Below are 20,330 nucleotides of genomic sequence, written 5' to 3'. Positions count from 1 at the left end.
AGTCATCATAGCTTCGTTTTTATTTAGTTTTCGTCAGTGAAAAAAGGTAGTCGACAAACATTTTTCGTCATAGTTTTAGTTGACAAAATCGACACTGGTCCTAGTATGAGCGAATAGGGGAAGGGGATCAACGTCACGTGATTCTCTTGTTTGGCCCGGCAAAAACCTGGATGTATGTTTTCATCTTTTATGACCCAGACAAATGGAGCAAACTCCAGGACACTCTGGGTAGTACTTGGGGATGCATTACATAAGGACTGCACCTGCCTTGTGTAGCCATATGTATCTGCATTACGATGTTTTGTAAATATTGAATATATTGTATTGTTTTTTTTGTATATGTTGTGATCATGTTGTACTCAGGGCGTCCTTAAAAAAGAGAGCTTGCTCTCAATGGTCTCCCCTGAATAAATAAAGGTCAATAAAAAGAAAATACTTTATGGTCTGGTGTTAACAATGCACAATTAGGGGCGCCCGCTGGCCTAGTGGTCCAGGCGCATACCACATACGCACGCTGGTAACCCAGCATGACAGCGTGTCGCGAGTTCGACTCCCGATCCCAATGACCTTTGCTGTGGGTCACCCCCCCCATATCTCTCCCCATTTTCCTGTCAGCCCTGTCAAATAAAGGCATAAAAAGCCCCAAAAATATTTATATAAAAAAAAAAGAATGCACAATTAATCCTTGGTTAATAAGTTGGTTTTACACCTCTGAGATAACCTTCACATGCATCTGTTCCCTGGTCCTCTCAGAGTCTATTCCTCTCTAAGAATCGTCGTTGTCTTTTTTTCTTCAGTGTTGTGCGTTTTCTTTTTCAGTTCATGTCCGTGGCAGGAGCACCTCTCGTGAGTTCAGGAGAGAACCAGAGTCCAGGAAAGAACCAGAGTCCAGGAGAGAACCAGAGTACAGGAGAGAACCAGAGTCCAGGAGAGAACCAGAGTCCAGGAGAGAACCAGAGTCCAGGAGAGAACCAGAGTCCAGGAGAGAACCAGAGTCCAGGAGAGAACCAGAGTCCAGGAGAGAACCAGAGTCCAGGAGAGAACCAGAGTCCAGGAGAGAACCAGAGTCCAGGAAAGAACCAGAGTCCAGGAGAGAACCAGAGTACAGGAGAGAACCAGAGTCCAGGAGAGAACCAGAGTCCAGGAGAGAACCAGAGTCCAGGAGAGAACCAGAGTCCAGGAGAGAACGTGTTGTTTCAACAGAGAAGGAAGTGGCAGCACATCGCTCTGACCCCGAGACGAGTCAAACAAAAAAAAGTGAGTCTTTTTTTTTCTTCTTAAATCATATCTTTCCTGCTGTATTTACATTTTGTAGAACGTGGGGAAATGATTAACCCATTAAGACCGGGAAAGCATCTGTGTCAAAAATAGCAGATCTACAAGTGTTGATTATTTATCAAGATATGACAGACCGACGACATTGTTGGTAAGATGTTCAGTTTATTATCAGAGCCATGCAAAGCAATACATCGGAGATCTCCCTCGCATGTCAGCTAGCTGGGACCTCTCTTATATCATGGTTTATATACCAAACAATTAGGTCATCAGACACTCCCCTAAACACGTTGTCCATCCCAGGGACCTTTACTTCTAAATGTCATGACCTCAGTATATCATATTTTGGGACAACAATGTCGTGTTGCAAGTTAACACATGACAGTTGACCATCATCAGCTATATTCGTGCTGGCAGAACAACGCTTTGACCATGTTTTATGTCCTGATCAGTTGATCTCCTTGCTGCAATTGTCAGTGGCATTATGTTGTAATCAGTCTTTAAATTGCTCCAGGTATGTCCTTGTGTCAGAGTCAGGCGCTTGCTGACTCTGGGTGAGTCGGTGAGTGGGTCTCCTCTTATTCAGTTCACCTTCTAGTCCACATTGATACTGATACCTATAGATCATGTATATTATCAGAATCCATAACATAAGCTCATAGCACAGCACCGAGTGCCACGCTACAAGCTTGTAGATCTGCTATTTTTGAAAAATCGTCATATGTATGACTTGACTCTGTTTGTGTGTGTAGGCATACTTATAGGGACATAGAAGTTTTCGCTCTTGCGAGGTTGTACAGTGAAACAGTAAGAGGAACTCACATGATACTATTACTCTCACATACAGTACATGCACACAGTGTTGATTTTGACAGCAAGTTTTGATTTAGTTTTAGTCATAGTCTTTTGAATAAAATTCCATTTAGTTTTAGTCATATTGTAGTCATCTGAAATGTTTTACTTTTTGTCTAGTTTTAAGGCCTTTGCAGACAGGGTGCGATTAGTCAACCAGTTTTTATCGCATGCGAAAAGACATACGATTTGAACTGGGTTCGATTGAAAAGAAAACGCATTGCCGCACGGCAAATTGGGAGCCGGTGTGCATGAGGTCATAGAGAACCATGTGTTCATTTAAAAAATGATATTGTCCGTTTTTTCCGTGCGAAAAATCGCACCCTGTCTGCAAAGTCAAAATACCCTTTAGTCGACTAAATCAACTGCAGATTTAGTCGACTAAAATGTATTTTGGCGGTGCCTTGATTGCGCGACGCATTGTGAGCTTGTAGATCTGCTGTTTTCAGAGCGCAACACCCGAGCGCAACCAAGCATAAAATGACTTATCTTAGTTCTACTGGATCTCTTCTCCACTAGTCCCTCCCTAACATTTTTGTCTAGTTTTCATTTGTTGACGAAATTGTCAATATATTTAGTCTTAGTTTTAGTCATCGTAGCTTAGTTTTTATTTCGTTTTCGTCAGTGAAAAAAGGTAGTCGACCAACATTTTTCGTTAAAGTTTTAGTCGACGAAATCAACACTGCATGCACAAGCTCACATACATGTGAGCTTGTGTGTGCTTAATGCATACGCAATTGAGAATAATACATTAGTTTTGAGAGATTATGAACTAGATCATGGGTCTTCAATAGGCGGTCGGGGACCTTTGAAGCTATCTATGAAATCTCTGAAAAAGTTTAATCTGCGACACAATTTTGTACAATATGTAGTGGGGGGTCCCTGCTTCATCTCTCTCTCAGCTAAGGGGTCCTTGACCTCTCCTCTTGTAGAAAGTGATGTGGAGTCAGTTTTTGTAAAAGCGGTCACATCCTTTGGATTGGACTACATGTCCAATCTAAAGTTGGACATGCAGTACCAACTTTAGATGTTATTTTTTAGACAAACCTTTTATATATTTTTAGACCGTAAATGACTGTTTGAATCTGACACCCAGAAGCAGGTTGAATCGGACTAAAGCCGATTTATTGGATGGATATGGACTGGGAAAAAAAAAAGATAAATGATAAGCTGTGTCGTATTATATCATGGACACATTAGTAAGAGTGCGGTAATGCACCAACATTTGGCAAAACTGTATGGCATGCAGACTTTAGATTGAATGGGTCAACCTAAATTCTGTCAAATCTTGGTTCTACGAACAGATATTACATCCGTTGTCCTTCATTTTTTTTACATTGAAGTTTTGACTATATTTTAAAAATAACATTGGTTTGTTTACAATCTTTTTTTCAGTTTTTTTTCTCAAGGCGCAAGTTAGCAATTGACAGATTGCTAACTTGCCAAACCAGATGCAATCTAAACAAGTACTGTATGTTATTTAGATTGCATCTGGTTCTTCTCTGTCTTCATTGAGACAGAAGCCTGTGTGTGGTTCTGGTGTCATGCATGTTAAACATTACATCATGGAGGAAGAGGTTTCACAGAATATGCAAATAATGTGGTTTGTCACACTGGATGACGTTGAGTCGGTTCGTTGTTTGTATTTTTTTCTATATGCAGAGACCCACTTTCAACCTGGCATCCCTGTTTTGTCCCGATCTGCATCTACTTGATTTCATAGCTCTGACACACACAACAATGAAATAAACACAACCAAAGGAGCCATGTAAAATATCTTTGTAAACAAATTTGACTCAGCACGTTACCCTGATAAGGATGCCTGGTTGATGTGAGCACTTTGTACCCTTTTGTTTTTTAGGAAGAATACCTTACACAAGCGATTCTCTGATTAAGCTGAGAAATGGTCCTGCGGCCCAGAGGAATCCAGAGTTCTTCGTAAGTTGTTCTTCAACAATACACACTACTGGCAGCCATCACTGTCAAACAAGCAACCGCTTTATTGTTTTTTTTTTTTTTTTAATATATAATTTTTATCCCTCGATTTTGTAACCCTTTTTTCACCCGGTGCCAATTTGCTAAGTGATCCTGGGCACTACACTCCCCCCACCAGCCTAGCGAGGCCAGGGCCGAGCTCATGCCTCCTTCAATGCATGAGAGCCAACTGACCTTCTTGTCACCTGACAGGGGGGAGTTTCCCCGGTTGGACGTAGCGCATCTATGGAAGGAACACGTTATTCCAACCAGTTCCCTTCTCCTCCATCAGGCGCCCCGGCTGACCAGGGGGAGGCAGTGTAGTGACCAGGATTACTGCATGTTTTTGTGAGGGTATTAACCCTTAAAGACCTGGAGACGCATCTGTGTCACTTCTTGATTGGGCTAAAAAGCATTATTTTACACTTTGGCTATTTTTGAAAAATCGTGAAAATGTGTGCAAATCTTTGAATATATATTGTTTTAAAGCGAACATTTTTTAACTCAAATCTTTGCTTCTGGGGGTCCCTGGAACAAAACATTTTGAGATGTGGGGTCCTTGGCCAAGTACATATACATGTTGGGGTCCTTGACATGAAAAGGTTTGAGAACCACTGATATAGTAACATAATTTTTTTTTAAAAACAGTTTTTAGAAGACATTCTAAAAACAGACATTTTGTAGAATCGGCCTTAACTACCCTAGGAGACACGGGGAGAACATGCAAACTCCACACCGAGTTTATTGTTTATTGTCACCACTTTATTGTTTTTGATGGGTTGTTTTCTTCAGGAGCCCCCAGCAGCCCAGGGACCCTCGCAGTCACAGACACCCCGCCATCAGTCTGCGTCCAGCACGGCCACGCGTGGTAAGCTTGCAGTGCTCAGCAGTATATGCCAAGAAAAGGGTGAACTTTCTGGTCTCCTCGTGGATGGTGAGATGCTTGGGTAGACTTGAGTGTCTCCTGGTGTATTTCATTTATTTTTCGAAAATAAAATAAAAATGAAAATAGTTATCCATCTGATGACTGAGACTGCAATCATCTGCAGTGGTGGAAAAAGTATTCATATTTTTTTTACTTAAGTACAAGTATCAATACTGCAATGTAGAAATGGAATTCAAAATGTACTTGAGTACAAAAGTATTGCTATCAAAAGTACCAAAAGTAGAAAGTACTCAATCGTTCAGTGATGATCCCATTCAGTATGTTCGTTCAGTGAACGGGACTGCAGTCAGAGATACTATTTAAATACAGGAAGTCAGAAAACCACACCCGCAAGTTCGATAAGTGTTATTTATTGAAAGAAAATGAATATTAAAGGGCTAGTTCACCCCCAAAAGGACTTGTTTTTATAAATTATTATATTATATAACATACATTAACCACTTTAGCCCTATTTTATACATAGGCTACAGTATTTGAAAATAGGTGATCTACAAGATCACAACGTGTTGCGATGCGACGCGTTGTGAGCTTGTAGATCTGCTCTTTTCAAACATTTTAGTACTTTTACTTTTGGTACTTTAAGTATTTTTTGATGCCAAAACCTTTGTACTTTTACCTAAGTAATGGTTCGAACACATGCATTTTACTTGTAACAGAGTATTTTTATATTGTGGTATTGCTACTTTTATGCAAGTAAAGTATCCGAATACATCTTCCACCACTGGTACATACACATAAAAAAATATCATAATGACACATGGATTAATTATGAATCTCCTTTACAAGGGGCAAATAGGTGGCATCAGAAATCAAGTATACATAGCTATTATTTGTGGAGGGGTTTCTTAATAATTCATTAATAATCGTGATTTGTTTTCACTATTATCATTTTAAAGCCACTGCTGAGCTCCCTGGTGGTGAAATGACAGCTCAACATCCCACCAATACACAGCCTCCAACTGCAGTCTCCAAGCTGGAAAAAGGTGTGTGTGTGTGTGTGTGTGTGTGTGTGTGTGTGTGTGTGTGTGTGTGTGTGTGTGTGTGTGTGTGTGTGTGTGTGTGTGTGTGTGTGTGTGTGTGTGTGTGTGTGTGTGTGTGTGTGTGTGTGTGCGTGCGTGCGTGTGCGTGATTTTTTTTACAAAACATAAAACACACACATAGAGCTCAGGTCCTTAGATAAATGAATTGCATTTTCACGTATTTTGGTCCATGGGGATGGGGGCATAAACAGCATTCAGCAGATCTATAAATGTACATATAATTGCTGATAGTTAGTGTCATACATCACTCCCCAATGTTAATCATCTGGTCCTCTAACATGCATATTCATATTTTTGTGTGTATATTCTGTTTGCACAGCAAATCATCCAGTCATGTTTTGCACTCTGCGCTGCCAGGTGAATATGAATTATAATCTGGACAACTGTACGTGCTTGCCTCTGAAGTAGATATCTATAGACACAACACAATACAATAACAATAACATGTTGATATCTTCTCATTTCTGGGAACTTACGGTACAAACCCTGACTTGTACAGCTTCTAGAACTTTCCACTGCCTTCTCAGACGCTCTCTCAGTGCTGCTGCCTTAAGTAGAAACATCTGTATAACAGTGGTGTAAAGTAGCTTAGTACATTTACTCAAGTACTGAAACATCTTGAGGCCTCCTGACATAGTATCATAGGATTTCAACCTGTCTATATTTCTCTTTAATATAAGTATTTGCCACCACACCTCTTTCTATAATTCTATAAAGTACAGTAGTGTAGGATAATTGTAAAATGTGAAATTGCTAATGTGAACTTACGGTATTTTGACTCTCAATCAGGTCTGCAATATGAAATGTGAGACCATGTCACAATATGTTGCTCATGTGAAAGACAAGGAACACAAGCAGGTGAGCCATATTTTCATATGTTCACAAGTTAGAATATTGACCCATTCAATCCGGGAACAAATTAAAAAAATAGCAGATGTAGCAAATAGATCTGCTATTTTTTGAAAAATCATGAAAATATGTGCAAATATTTATATATTATATTATTATTTATATATTATATTTAAGTGGACATTTGTAACTCAAATCTTAGCTTCTGGGGGTCCCTGGAACTAAATATTTTATAAATGTTTGCTTTAAAAGTATATATATATATTCTAAGATTTTTCAAAAATAGCAGATCTACAAGCTCATAGCGTGGCACTATATCTGGTATTTTTTAATAGCCAAAGAAATCTTAAAATGAGACAAATCATGCTTAAAGGGTTAATGATTTTACTTGCTCAGAACTTGAACTGAAACATGTCCCAATAAAAGGTCTGTCTGTCTGTCTGTCTGTCTGTCTGTCTGTCTGTCTGTCTGTCTGTCTGTCTGTCTGTCCACAGAAAATGAAGAAAATCTTTGGGACAGCAGGTACTATAGTATACCCTGTTATCTCATGGTCTGTTGTTAACCACATGTTCTGTATGTGACATTGATGCATCTTGTTTATTCTTAACCCTCTTGTTCTACAGTCACAGCAGATGAACTGGAGAATGAACCAGGTATGATGTATTATTATTCTACTTGTTCTATATGTTGGATTATCAGAGATGCTGTGGAGAGGATTTCATAATGAACTCTTGTGATATTGGAGGAGTGCTGCTTAAACTAGTAGACAGTCATGTCATTCTTCTATCATAGACTCAGAGGTAGCTATGTTTTCCCCCATTTCCATTGAAACAGAACTGAGGCTCAGTCCTGTTTCAGGCTCAGGGGTCCCCTCGACTGACGCCCCGAACCCACCTATTTGAAAATAGCCAAAGTATAGGGTTGAAGTGGTTAATGTATGTTTTGTAATGCTATTAAAAATATTCAAAGTAACTAGTTTTCAAATAATTGTAGTGGAGTAAAAGTTACAATATTTGTCTCTGAGATGTAGTGGTAGAAGGCGACCTCTGCATTGATTGTAGACAGTAAAGATTAAAGGATCTACAGTGTAGATTCTACACCATGCATTTTAAAAATAATAACATTTAATATCATATTGTTTATGTCCCTCAAACGTTTTTCAAAAGGTTTGAGCCTAAATCAAGCCTCAGATATACTCATTCCAACTAACTTCTCTCTGGCTTATAAAGCACTTTCACCTGCAATACCACATTGTCCTTATTTGGCACGTGGCGCTATTGAGACAGTTTGTATGCATGTTATCTCCTGGTTCTGTGTGGGAAAAGTTTTTTTTTTTTACGGGGCCAGGCTTCCAGCATGGACCCGTTTTGTTATTCAGATTATTCCGTTTCTTCTGCCACTTTTGGCAGTTCTGGCTGAACCGTGCAGTCGCTTTTTATGAAACTCGGCCATATGATAGATGGTCATGAAAAACGATCAAGAAATAATTCTCACAATCTTTCGTCAAAAGGTGGCGCTATAGCACTCAATTGAAAAATGCCAACTTTGAACAGGTACAACTCATGCCCTGTTTCACCTACAGCCATGAAACTTCGATGCACACATGCGTCTCCTCATGCTGAACAACTTTCACACTCTGACTTTTGACCTCTGACCTTTAGATCTCCCACCATTTTGAATTATATGAAAAACAGTTAAAACCTATCTCCTCCTGGGATTTTTGAGTAATCTGCACAAAACTTTTTACACATGAACTTTGGACCTATGCCAAAAAACGTTTGCAAAATATTTTCCATAAGTGAAAAAATGAAGCTTTAATGAGCCAATGAATATTGCAGTTTTATGACAATTATTCATCTGCCCCTAACACATACATGCAGACTTACCATTCTTTGAAACTTTGCAGAAATGTAAAGGGCCATTCCAAATATCACTGAAACCAATCTTACTCCAATTGGTCAAACGGGGGCGCTATAGCAATTTTTTGAAAATTGAAACTTTAAACAGGCAAAAGTCTTGCCTCGTTTGGCCGACAGCCATTAGACCTGCTTACACATGTGCCTTGACTAATGAGGAACACATCTATCACGTTGACCAGTAAGCACCGCCCTTAGATTGTCCGCAATCTTGAGCAGTTTGAAAAACACTTAAACCCAGGATTTTTCAGCTATTTGCGTGAAACTGTATGATCAGTGTGATCTCTTTTTTCAGAGGTTCTTGTCTGTTGGTGGCTTCTCGCTTAAATGTGTGCCCCACAACCTGAAGGTCACCAGTTCAAGCCTCACTTGGTGCAGATGTTGTGTGAAATGGTGCATTTCACACAACATGACTATCAATGAATACATCTGCAATTGTTAAAGATAACATGAAATACTTAATTGAGTGTTTTTTTACATACATCTACAATCTCACAACTTTTCAGATAGCAATGAGAGTATGTTTTTTCAATGTATAACATACTTCATCGTGAAAATAGCCGATGTACAATCTGACAACTTTTAATGGTTTGTGAGCTTGTAGATCGGCTACTTTCACTAGTTTTGCTTCTGAGGAGATGTACAATTTCTTAATTGGTAAATGGTTTGTGAACGAGTGATCTTAGTGTTAGTGAAACAGGGGCTTGGGTCATGACAGAAGGCAAGAGTTTGTGATCCTCAACAGACAACATCAGCCTGGACAAAGCTATAGCACTATAGGTAGTGTTGCAGCTACCTAAGAGTGCCTCACGACCGCAAGGTTGCTGGTTCAAGCCTCGTTTGATGCACACTCATTTAAGTTGAATTGCAAAAAACATGACTCAATCTATTCCGTTTCCATGGCTCTCTCTCTCTCTCTTCAATCTATTCCGTTTCCATGTCTCTCTCTTCGATCTATTCCGTTTCTATCTTCAATCTATTCCGTTTCCATCTCTCTCTCTCTCTCTCTCTCTCTCTCTCTCTCTCTCTCTCTCTCTCTCTCTCTCTCTCTCTCTCTCTCTCTCTCTCTCTCTCTCTCTCTCTCTCTCTCTCTCTCTCTCTCTCTCTCTCTCTTCTCAGGGGCGGCCATAGCTGAGTGGTTAGTGAGCCCGCCTAGGGAGCCAGAGGCTCTGGTTGCCCCAGGTACGATTCCAGGCCAGGTCAGCAAATGTGTCGATGAAATTTGTCCCTGAGCAAGACTCTTAACCCCTAATTGCTCACAGGCCCTCATTGGAAACAAGACCGCAAGGACTTTCATGAACTGACCTGTTAAAGGAATTATCATTTCTCTTTCTCTCTCCTGGCCCCGTATTATCGCTGCTTGCAGCTATATTTTTTTGTTGTTGTTGGGACTGAAAAACAGGAGGGATTATACAAAGTAGGTATTGGCCTGTTTTGAGACCAATTTACACAAAACCCCAGATATGCTGTGAAAGCCTGAGTGCTCAAACTGGGGTATTTTTGGGGATGGAAGAGAGGTAGGGGAGACCAAAAACACACACAAAAGAAGGAAAGGTTAAAATTCAGGTTGTAGTCCCTTTAATTGAAGCTTGTTTTCATCTTACAGTAACGTTCTACAATAATATCTTGAAAGAAATCCAGGACATCAAGAGTGAAGAGCGGGCTGAACCAGTCATTGGTGAGTTGTGGAATCAGTGATGTGATTGACAGTGGTGGAAAAGGTACTCACATTTTGTACTTGAGTAAAAGTATCAATGCCACAATGTAGAAATACTCTGTTACAAGTAAAAGTCCGGAATAAACAATTTACTTGAGTAAAAGTACAAAAGTATTGGCATCAAAATGTACTTGAAGTACCAAAAGTAGAAAACATTTTGCAGAATGTCACATTTCACAGGTTTCAAATGTTTAAAACATATTTTGAAAATAGCAGATCTACAAGCTCACAACACGACGCATCGCGACGCGTTGTGAGCCTGTAGATCTGCTATTTTCAAATAGCCAAAGTTTAAATAGGGTTGAAGTGGTCAATGTATGTTTTGTAATAATAATCAAAATCTACAAAGTAACTAGTGACTAAAATTGTCAAATAATTGTAGTGGAGTAAAAGTACAATATTTGCCTCTGAAATGTCGGAGTAGAAGTAAAAGTATCGAAAATTGGACATACTCAAGTAAAGTAAAAATAGCTCAAAATTGTACTTAAAGGGCAAGACCACTTTGGTAGAGGTTTGGGTTGTGTAGTTGCCTTGCCATGATGTAACTCCAAATGTGGGCAAGAAATCAAAAATAATTGCTCCATTGATTAGAAATTGATAATTCAAAATATGCTCCTCATTGACTTACATTGTACAGTAAAACAGCTCTCAAAGTCACCCTTTTAGCACATGAACTAACACAAACAAAGTTGATTCAGACAATATAGAACATCACCAAACCCAGTACTGTTTTTTTTTTAAATAAAAATGTCAACTTCCTGTTGATTTTGCCATTTTTAATAAGTAGAAAATCTGGATCCGCAGATCCAGATCTTCAAATAGTAAAATCAACAGGAAGTTGATATTTTTATTAAAAGAACAAATTTCTAATCAATGGAGCAATTATTTTTGATTTCTTGCCCACCTTTGGAGTTACATCATGGCAAGGTAACTACTGTACACAACCCAAACCTCTACCAAAGTGGTCTTACCCTTTAAGTACACTACTTGATTAAATGTACTTAGTTACTTTACACCATTTGTGATTGTTTCTATTCGAGCTACAATACATTATTACATTATTACGTTACTAACCCTGATGAATTGAAAAGGTACCATGGTTCCACAGTTGCAAACACGAAATGACTCTTGTCCTTCAATAATGATGAATAGAGCGTTTTCTTTTGTAAAGGTCTTCTTCATATTGTGACGTGTATTGTCACCACCCAAGCCACGAACAATGCTTTCTGCGTGTGCCGGGTTTGCCAGAAGTCGTTCCATGCCTCCAAGTTCAGAGTCCATCTGTGTGATGGAGCACACATCAAACACACTCTGGTGAATCATTTGTTTCTGTTCATTTTTGGTCGGATATAGGTTGTGATTTGGTGAGTAAATGTGTGTGTGTGTGTGTGTGTGTGTGTGTGTGTGTGTGTGTGTGCGTGTGCGTGTGCGTGTGCGTGTGCGTATGCGTGTGTGTGCGTGTGCGTGTGTGAGAGAGAGTGTGTGATATTATATATATACTGTTGTGTCACACTTCATGTGAGCGTTGTGTTGGAGATAAAGAAGTTACACATTGCACACATGTTCCACTACTTTTAAGTGAAGACTTAATTCAGGTCATATGATAGACAATCTCATTAAACCGACCAGTGTTTCTTAAATGTATCTGTAACGAAGCCACATACCACAATTTCTCATTAATACTCATTATAGTGGGAAAATAATTCCATGGGCTTTCTGTTTTTTCTCTTTGATTCAATGTGTGATGTAGATGCACCAGAGTCCTGCACGACTACCATTTGCCTGGAATGGAAAAGAGGTAAAGAAGGTCCTAAAATCCTTGGCCTGGGAGGAGGAAAATGCTCAAGGACCTGAACACATGGTGCTCAAGGTAAAATGGCAAACAAAGCACATTGGAAGTCATTGATCCATGTAAGGCTGGGCTATAAGGAGTGTGATGTATTGCAGTCAGTGCTGTAAAACTTTGACATTTATTTGTATTTATTTTTTCAGATAATTGATCTTCCAAGCAGCATTTTCAGGATGCTGAGTGACAACGACTATCGGTCCGGTGAGCACTGGCCTTACTATCAAACGTACTGGTGCTCGTCAGAGTCAGAGAGGGTCTGACTGAGGCCCATGCACCTCCACAAGTTTGAGAACCACTGCACCTCCATGCAGTGGTTCTCAAACTTCTTTGTGCCAAGGACCCTCAAATAGATATGTATGTGGCTGCAGACCCCCACCTGAAACTATGTTGTGCCAGGGACCCCCAGAAGCAAAGATTTGTGTTCAAAATGTTCGCCATTTTAAAAAAAAGATAAAAAAATATGCACATTTTTTTTAGATGAAAAAAAAAATAGCAGATCTACAAGCTCATAGCGCGGCACTTGAGCGCAAACTCCACTCTGTGTGGAGTTTACATGTTCTCCCCGTGTCTCTCAGGGTAGTTAATACCCTCACAAAAACATGCAGTAATCCTGGTCGCTATACTGCCTCCCCCATGACAGCCGGGGCGCCTGATGGAGGGGAAGGGAACTGGTTAGAATAACGTGTTCCTTCCACGCGCTACGTCCAACCAGGGAAACTCCCCCCTGTCAGGTGACAAGAAGGTCAGTTGTCTCTCATGCATTGAAGGAGGCATGAGCTCGGCTCTGGGCTCCCTAGGCTGGCGGGGGGAGTGTAGTGCCCAGGATCACTTAGATAATTGCCACCGGGTGAAAAAGGGTTACAAAATCGAGGGATTCAAAAAAAAAAGAAAAAAAATGTTTTTGACACTCTATTAACTAATTTAGCTGGGGACCCCCTGGTACCCCCCCCCCCCCCCCCAAGGACCCCTGGGGGTCCCTGGACCCCACTTTGAGAACCAATGTCCTACACTGTCTAATGGTTTCTAATGATTCTTTCACAGTCTGCAGGATGCTTGATGAGCGCTTCTGCAAAGAAAAATGCATGGGTTCCCGAGGCTACTTCTGCTCTGACTGGATGTGTGAAGGTTTGTGATTTTAATATAACAGAGGTTGTGCGCTTGCCTCCCGTATACCGTTCATCATGTAAATAATGTTTGTGTTTTATTATGTCATTTTCTGTTTTGTGTGTGTATTCACAGTTCCAAAGATCGCCACACTTGACAAGCTGCAGGGCAGCGACAAATATCCTCAGTTGGGTGAGTACCACTGCGACCACTCTAAAGGGCTGTCCACAACCAGTACAGTACTGTAACTATAATTATATTTATAACTATATAAAAGTGCACTCCAGCCGAGTAGCATGTGTGGCCGGCCCGTATGGGTGTAAATGCAATTGCTTTTGACTGCGTTGTTTAGAGGCCCCTAAATGTGTGATTCAGATTACGAGCAGATGGGACGCTGTGTCCATTCCATAGACAGTAAAAAGAATGGACAGAGTAACACCATTGGTTTCTACAGACCGTAAATGAAGCCTATTTTTCAGCTATGTCAAATCCGCCATCTTTCTATATCGCGTCATATCCTGCGCAACCGGAAATGAGCGCTATTGGTTGGGTATCTTGTCAATCAAGAGCGGGGGCGGGGAATGAATGCTATTGGTTGGGTAGCTTGTCCATCAAGAGCGGGGGCGGCGAATGAATGCTATTGGTGTAGCTTGTCAATCAAATCATCCCGCCCCTCCTACAGCATACCCTACTTTATTATCAATTTTAAAATAAATGGGACCATAATTTACCAAAACGCATATCATGGTGATTGAAAGAAGACTTTAAACTAGCGACTGGAAGCATACTATACTACAATACCATATTATAGTATTTATTACAATGTTTATTAAGGTAAGAAACATGCACATAGCACTTGACCTTTACACATTAGATCTGGTTGGAGGCTAAGTGGGGATAATTATTAGTTAATCATGTACGGCATTCATTACATACCCGGTACATGCAATGTCGTCATCTTCCAGCCTATACAATGATGCTCTGCAAATTATAAAGCATTAAAAGTAGCTCCACTACTACACTCTTAAGTAACCTGGTGGACTTGTCTAGATGATTCTCACTGATTGTCTTCTTTCCCTACCAGGTCTGCAGTTTATGGTTCATTACCAAACTGACAAAGGGTCATCATCTGAATACCTGTGTTTGCTCTGTAAGACGATGCTGAAAGAACTTGACTTCTCTGCCCACGTATTCAGTTTTGATCACGTCAGAGCGTTTCTGGTGAGTATGTTGTAACAAAAAAACTTTGAACCCTGGTCTACCGCATATAGGAAACCAAACATCTAATGCTAGGTCAAGAGGGAAGTTGCTTTGCTACAGCTTTATACTGTACTGTATATTGTGGAGGCGGAGTGATTTTGATTAATATATTGATTCATATATTAAGGATAAAATATATAACCAAGTGTGCCTTACATAGAAAATGTTTATTTAATCATTATTAGTTAAATGTATATGTTTATTTAATCATTATTAGTCATCAAATGTATCATCATACTTGTATTAAGAGAATGTATCCCTCAAGAATGTATCCCTCTGTATGTAAGCATGTCATATAACCAGTGTGGCCGTGAGGCCTTATTAGAATATGCTGAGCCTCTAGTACAGTGGTTCTCAAACTTTTTCATGTGAAGGACCCCCAAATTGACACGTATTACCCCACGGACCCCCATTTGAAAAGATAAGCCAGGGACCCCAATAAGAGAAGGTTTTTACGGCTCTCTAGCTGTGATTCTCAACCATTTTAATTTCAAGGACCCCCAGTTTAACATGCATTGGGCTACGGACCCCCATTTAATGGCATTTATACCTCTGGGGCCCCAATTCATATTGTAAAATCAATGTTAATTTAACTCTGAGAGTGTACACTCATTTGTACACTCTCAGAGTTACAGACCCATAAGGGTCCATTTGGTTCCTGTCCATCATTTAGCTGGGGACCCCCTGGAACCCCCTGAAGTACCCCTGGAGGTCCCCGGACCCCACTTTGAGAACCAATGCTCTAGTATGAGGATATTAGGTGCAGACATAGAAACCAACCTGATCAGGTGTCTTGTGGGTGCAGAGCTTGCAGGATGCAGATCTATAATAGGCAATAATCATGCGTGCCAAGGATGCTGAGTCCAGGGAAGGGCATGAGAACACCACATTAATAGGACCCAATGGGACTTAAGTATGCTCATCAGACCCTAAGAGGGAAAGGCCATCCAGCTGGTTTAGGTAATATGTGCCGCCAGGCACATATATTAATAACTCAGTCATTCTTTACACCCAAACCTGGAGAATGTGACGTCCACTGACGTGTGATGATGCTCTTTTGCCCTTTGGGGACAGTATAAAAGCTTGTTCCCTGTTAGACACATCACTTGGTTTGATGTCTGTACATTGAATCAAGGCACTGCAGTTGAATTGAATAAACCATTACGTTTGAAGGAGTATCTCGGTCTCCGTCTCGTTTCGTAGTAAAACAATTCAAAGGTATTCATTTATGAGCTTTAACAATATGTATCTTCAAAATGCCGCGTTTGTCCTTCACTTCTGCAATGATCCTCCGTAAGACAATGATCTCTCTCCCCTCTCGAAATCCATTTTGGATTTGGGAATCGATAAAACGTATCCTATCCAGTATCATGCGTTTGTACATTTTTGCACTGACACAGGTCAGGCTGATGCCATGGTAGTTGTTTGAGAGATCTCCAGATTTGGGAACTGGGATGATGTGAGAGGTGGTTTTGGGGTTGACGCATGTGTGTGTGTGTGTGTGTGTGTGTGTGTGTGTGTGTGTGTGTGTGTGTGTGTGTCTGTCTGTGTGCGTGCGTGGGTGGGTGTGTGCGTGTGCTTGCGTGTGTATGTGTGTGTATGTGTTTTGCAGCAAAAAGCCCACCCAGGCTCCCTGAATTCTGAAGCTTCAACCCCTGACAAGTTGTTGGACTTGGCAAAGCTGGCTGCGGAAATCCATTCCACTGGTCGTATACAGGTACACTCTATAGATATACTTAACAAGTAAGACACGCGAACGCGGGAAGCGAACACATCTGGAAAAGAGCATGTTTTTCTTTTTGGGGCAAACTGTTCTGAAACTACGGCGTTTTCAACTTGCCATCCGGGCTGAAATATGCAGAAATGACATGGAATTATTAGATATCCCAATAGATGAACTCGTGTAGATGCTTGTAGATGTGTTATTTTTGACTGTAGCTGCTATATTTATCTCAGAGGAGTGTAATTAGTCACCGAGGGGCAGGCGGATTTCAGGCATGTTTTTCTTTTTGGGGCAAACTGTTCTCAAACTACGGTGTTTTCAACTTGCCATCCGGCCTGAAATATGCAGAAATGACATGGAATTCTTAGATATCCCAATAGATGAACTCGTGTAGATGCTTGTAGATGTGTTTTTTTGACTGTCGCTGCTATATTTTTCTCAGAGGAGTGTATTTAGTCACCCTGGGGCACAGGCGAATTTCAGCCACACTGTAGTGCATGCAGGCAATGACAGCATGAGTCACAGGGGGGCAGCCAATGAGAGCGTGAGTCACATGGGGGTGTGGCTGCACACATAGACCAATTAATTGTTTACTAACATTGAGACTGGATGCGCAGGTGATTGTTTCACGCAATCAATTTCCAACCTGTTGTTTCGGGGTGCGCTAGTTTCAGCACATCCCAACCCCCCCTTGTGTGTTGGCTAGTGAGGCGCGTCCTAGCGAGACCTGATAGAATGGGTTTCATTTAGCGCATACTGGTTGCACGCATACTGGTTCTTATCAGTGTGACGTCGTCTGTTAAGGGGTCTATACTGCACACAGACAGACAGAGACACAAAGACAGCACGTTTTCATAGTATGCTCCACTGAAGGAGGCGGAAGGAGGCGCGCCGCGCTGCGTTCGCAATTAAATGCAGCAATCTGTTCCATTTCAAGGTATACACTGATCTCTATTTTCTGGACTGGTTGATAGTCGTCAGAGCTCTGGTAGAAGAATTACACAAGCATTGCCTGTGACTGTATTGTTCCCACAAGCAAGAACACATTCGGACAGTCTGCCTTCTCAGTTAAGGGGGCAACCCTTTGGAACTCTTTGCCTACGGTTCTAAAACTAGAGACGGATGGTAATGTGTTTAACAGAGGACTCAAATTATGGTTGAAATCAAATCAACTGTGCTCACATTGGTTGTTTGGATGATTGTCTTTTTTGTTTTCACGAGTAATGTATTGGGTTTGATTTTATTTTGATAATGTTAATTATATTAGTATACATTTTATTGTACCTGATTGGGTTTTAGATTGGTGCTACTGTACATTAGAGGAGCTTCCTGTGGACAGGTGTTGAAAATTAGCACTCGTGATATATACACTGTAAACAAAACATCTGGTTTGTCCAATATATTTGTGATGTCATCATAAATAAATCTCTCTATTTGCAATCTTACAGAAAGTGACACCGAGCGGCACCATCCCATTAACCTATACGAGCGGTGAGTGTGGATATGGGCATATAGGGAGGGAAAGTTGTCAGATGGTCCACCTGTTGTTGTTTAGTATTAAAACGTAGATTTACAAGAAAATGTTCGCAGTAGAGCACAGACCTCCACCATGGTGGCACCTTGTCTATAAGGAGTTGCAGACCTTCTAACACCTGGTGGGAAAAGTACTCAAATGTTTTACTTAAGTAAAAGTATCAATGCGACACGTTTTCAAATAGCCTATGTATAAAATAAGGCCATGTATGTTTTATAATATAATGATTTATATCTGCAAAGCAAGTAGTAACTAAAGTTTTCAAATAATTGTAGTGGAGTAAAAGTACGATATTTGCTTTTGAAAGTAAAGTATAGACAATTGGAAATACTCCAGTGAAGGATTTCTTTTAAATTCATTTCTGTTAATTCATTCAGATAATTCTGTGACAGGCCACGGCTTCTGGCTCGCTGCTACTAATTAGTAGTTTGAATCCAACTAATTGGTACAGTAGGCTTAATTAGTACTTTTTTGTGACAAGAGAATCACACATTCCAATATTTCACACAGCATTAAATTACAGCCGGTTTAATCAGATAGTTATCTGGTTGTGTCCAATCTGGGAACCCATTCAGTAAAAAAAAAATCAAAGCAATCAGCAAAATGTGTATAGCATCACAATAATTGTAACCACTTTAACCTTTTATACATTGGCTATTGAAAAATAGCAGATCTACAAGCTCATAGAGTGCACAGAGTGCCACACTATGAGCTTGTAGATCTGCTATTTTTGAAAAATCGTGAACATTTTTGCAAATCTTTAAATATATATATATATATATATTTTTTTTTAAAGACGGGGTGCCGTGATTTTCAGTGATTTTTTTTTCCCCCCCTAAAACATAATCATCAGGCATTATGGTTATACTAGGAGGAAGATTTTTTTCAAAAACGTGTACAGAAATTGTTAAAATTATGTTTTTATGTGGACACGCCTCCAGTCCATTAAGTATACCTGGTTCTCACCTTAGCACCTCCTCCACAACCTTAGCAACACCCACCTGTCCAAGTCCCTCCCCCTCCTCATGCCCACACCTGTTGTGTTATGATAATGAGGGGGAGGGTATGTTTTTACTATGTCACTAAAGCGCTGTTTCTCTATTGGCACGTTTGACCGTCAAGGTTTCAGCCTCCAGGAAGAAACTCCAAATAGTCAGAGAAGACATAAAACATCATAAAACCACCACCGGGGGGCTTAATGAAGTTCTATCAACCTCATAGACACATGAAAAAGTGCAAAAACATGGCACCAGCTCTTTAAAGCAAACATTTGTAAGTCAAATCTTTCTTCTGGGGTGGTCCCTGGAACAAAATATTTTTGAGATTGGGGGTCAAAGACATCAATTTGGGGGTCCTTGGCAATTCCAGAGGTGGTCTTTAGACCAATTATTTGTTTGCTAACATTGAGACTGGACGCACAGGTGATTGTTTAACGCAATCAATTCCCAACCTGTTGTTTTGGGGTGCGCTGTTTTCAGTACACCCCAACCCCCTCTTGTGTGTTGGCTAGTGAGGCGCATCCTAGCGAGACCTGACAGAATGGGTTTCATTGCGCTTATACTGGTTGCGTGCATATTGGTTCTTATCAGTGTGACGTCGTCTGTTAAGGGGTCTATTGTCTCTCATTTATAATCATAAAATGTCTTTATCTACTCTCTGTCTGTCCAGCTGTCAAGGAGATGAAGGGTCAACGACTTATTCTTATTCCTGTTTTAGCAGAGGGAGATAAATTGGGTAAGCCAAGTCAAATGTTCTGGTCCACTGGCTCACACAGTATGACTGAAATGCTCTTGTCTTGTATATAACAGTGGTTTTGTTTCATAACCTGTCCATTCTCAATGCATATCCTTGATGTTATACAAACATACAGTATAAAGCCAATTTAGTTCACAGGCTCCAATTTTGGAATTAATAGAGATAGATAGATAGTGTTTTTTTTTTTGTCTCATACATGCCTTTGTAAGTGTCAATTTATGAACGTATGTGAATCAGAGGAACATAGGGAAAGTTAACTAGTGTTTAACTACTTAGCAGAGAGCAGGCCCACTATGCACTCTCTCTGTGCCTGGTCTAATAATAGCACGCTGACAGGAACACGGCAGTGATGAGAGGAGAAAGGGACAGTGACCCCTCACCCAGTCACCAGCTACGGATGCTGACACCATGGAGCTAAACATAATTAGGTTATTTTGGTTAATTCGGTTCGCCTCGTGCTCGCGGTGGTCGCGAGGTGCGGGGGACTGGACTGATTTTATAATTTATTAAAAAAATAATAATAATCCTTTTTTTTT

General features: G+C 40.4%; 1 protein-coding gene across 1 annotated transcript in view; it reads left to right on the top strand.

The window, feature by feature from the left end:
* LOC311062165 (uncharacterized protein) overlaps window positions 1-20,330 on the top strand; it is a 97,550-nt gene that overhangs the window by 55,794 nt on the left and 21,426 nt on the right. The window contains exons 15-32 of the mRNA XM_084081007.1: window positions 3,989-4,065; window positions 4,894-4,969; window positions 5,944-6,030; window positions 6,407-6,444; window positions 6,877-6,945; window positions 7,431-7,458; window positions 7,560-7,589; window positions 9,972-10,034; window positions 10,459-10,530; window positions 11,741-11,883; window positions 12,320-12,439; window positions 12,562-12,619; window positions 13,460-13,543; window positions 13,658-13,714; window positions 14,607-14,743; window positions 16,395-16,499; window positions 17,954-17,996; window positions 19,708-19,773. Coding sequence (XP_083937133.1) covers window positions 3,989-4,065; window positions 4,894-4,969; window positions 5,944-6,030; window positions 6,407-6,444; window positions 6,877-6,945; window positions 7,431-7,458; window positions 7,560-7,589; window positions 9,972-10,034; window positions 10,459-10,530; window positions 11,741-11,883; window positions 12,320-12,439; window positions 12,562-12,619; window positions 13,460-13,543; window positions 13,658-13,714; window positions 14,607-14,743; window positions 16,395-16,499; window positions 17,954-17,996; window positions 19,708-19,773 — 1,353 coding nt within the window. The remainder of the gene's footprint in view (window positions 1-3,988; window positions 4,066-4,893; window positions 4,970-5,943; window positions 6,031-6,406; window positions 6,445-6,876; window positions 6,946-7,430; window positions 7,459-7,559; window positions 7,590-9,971; window positions 10,035-10,458; window positions 10,531-11,740; window positions 11,884-12,319; window positions 12,440-12,561; window positions 12,620-13,459; window positions 13,544-13,657; window positions 13,715-14,606; window positions 14,744-16,394; window positions 16,500-17,953; window positions 17,997-19,707; window positions 19,774-20,330) is intronic.

The sequence above is a fragment of the Gymnoscopelus microlampas genome (assembly GCF_963454915.1).
Source record: "Gymnoscopelus microlampas genome assembly, chromosome: 15".
Lineage (NCBI taxonomy): Eukaryota > Metazoa > Chordata > Actinopteri > Myctophiformes > Myctophidae > Gymnoscopelus > Gymnoscopelus microlampas.
Note: the sequence above shows the minus strand (reverse complement) of the source record. Positions and strands in the feature narration are given on the sequence as shown.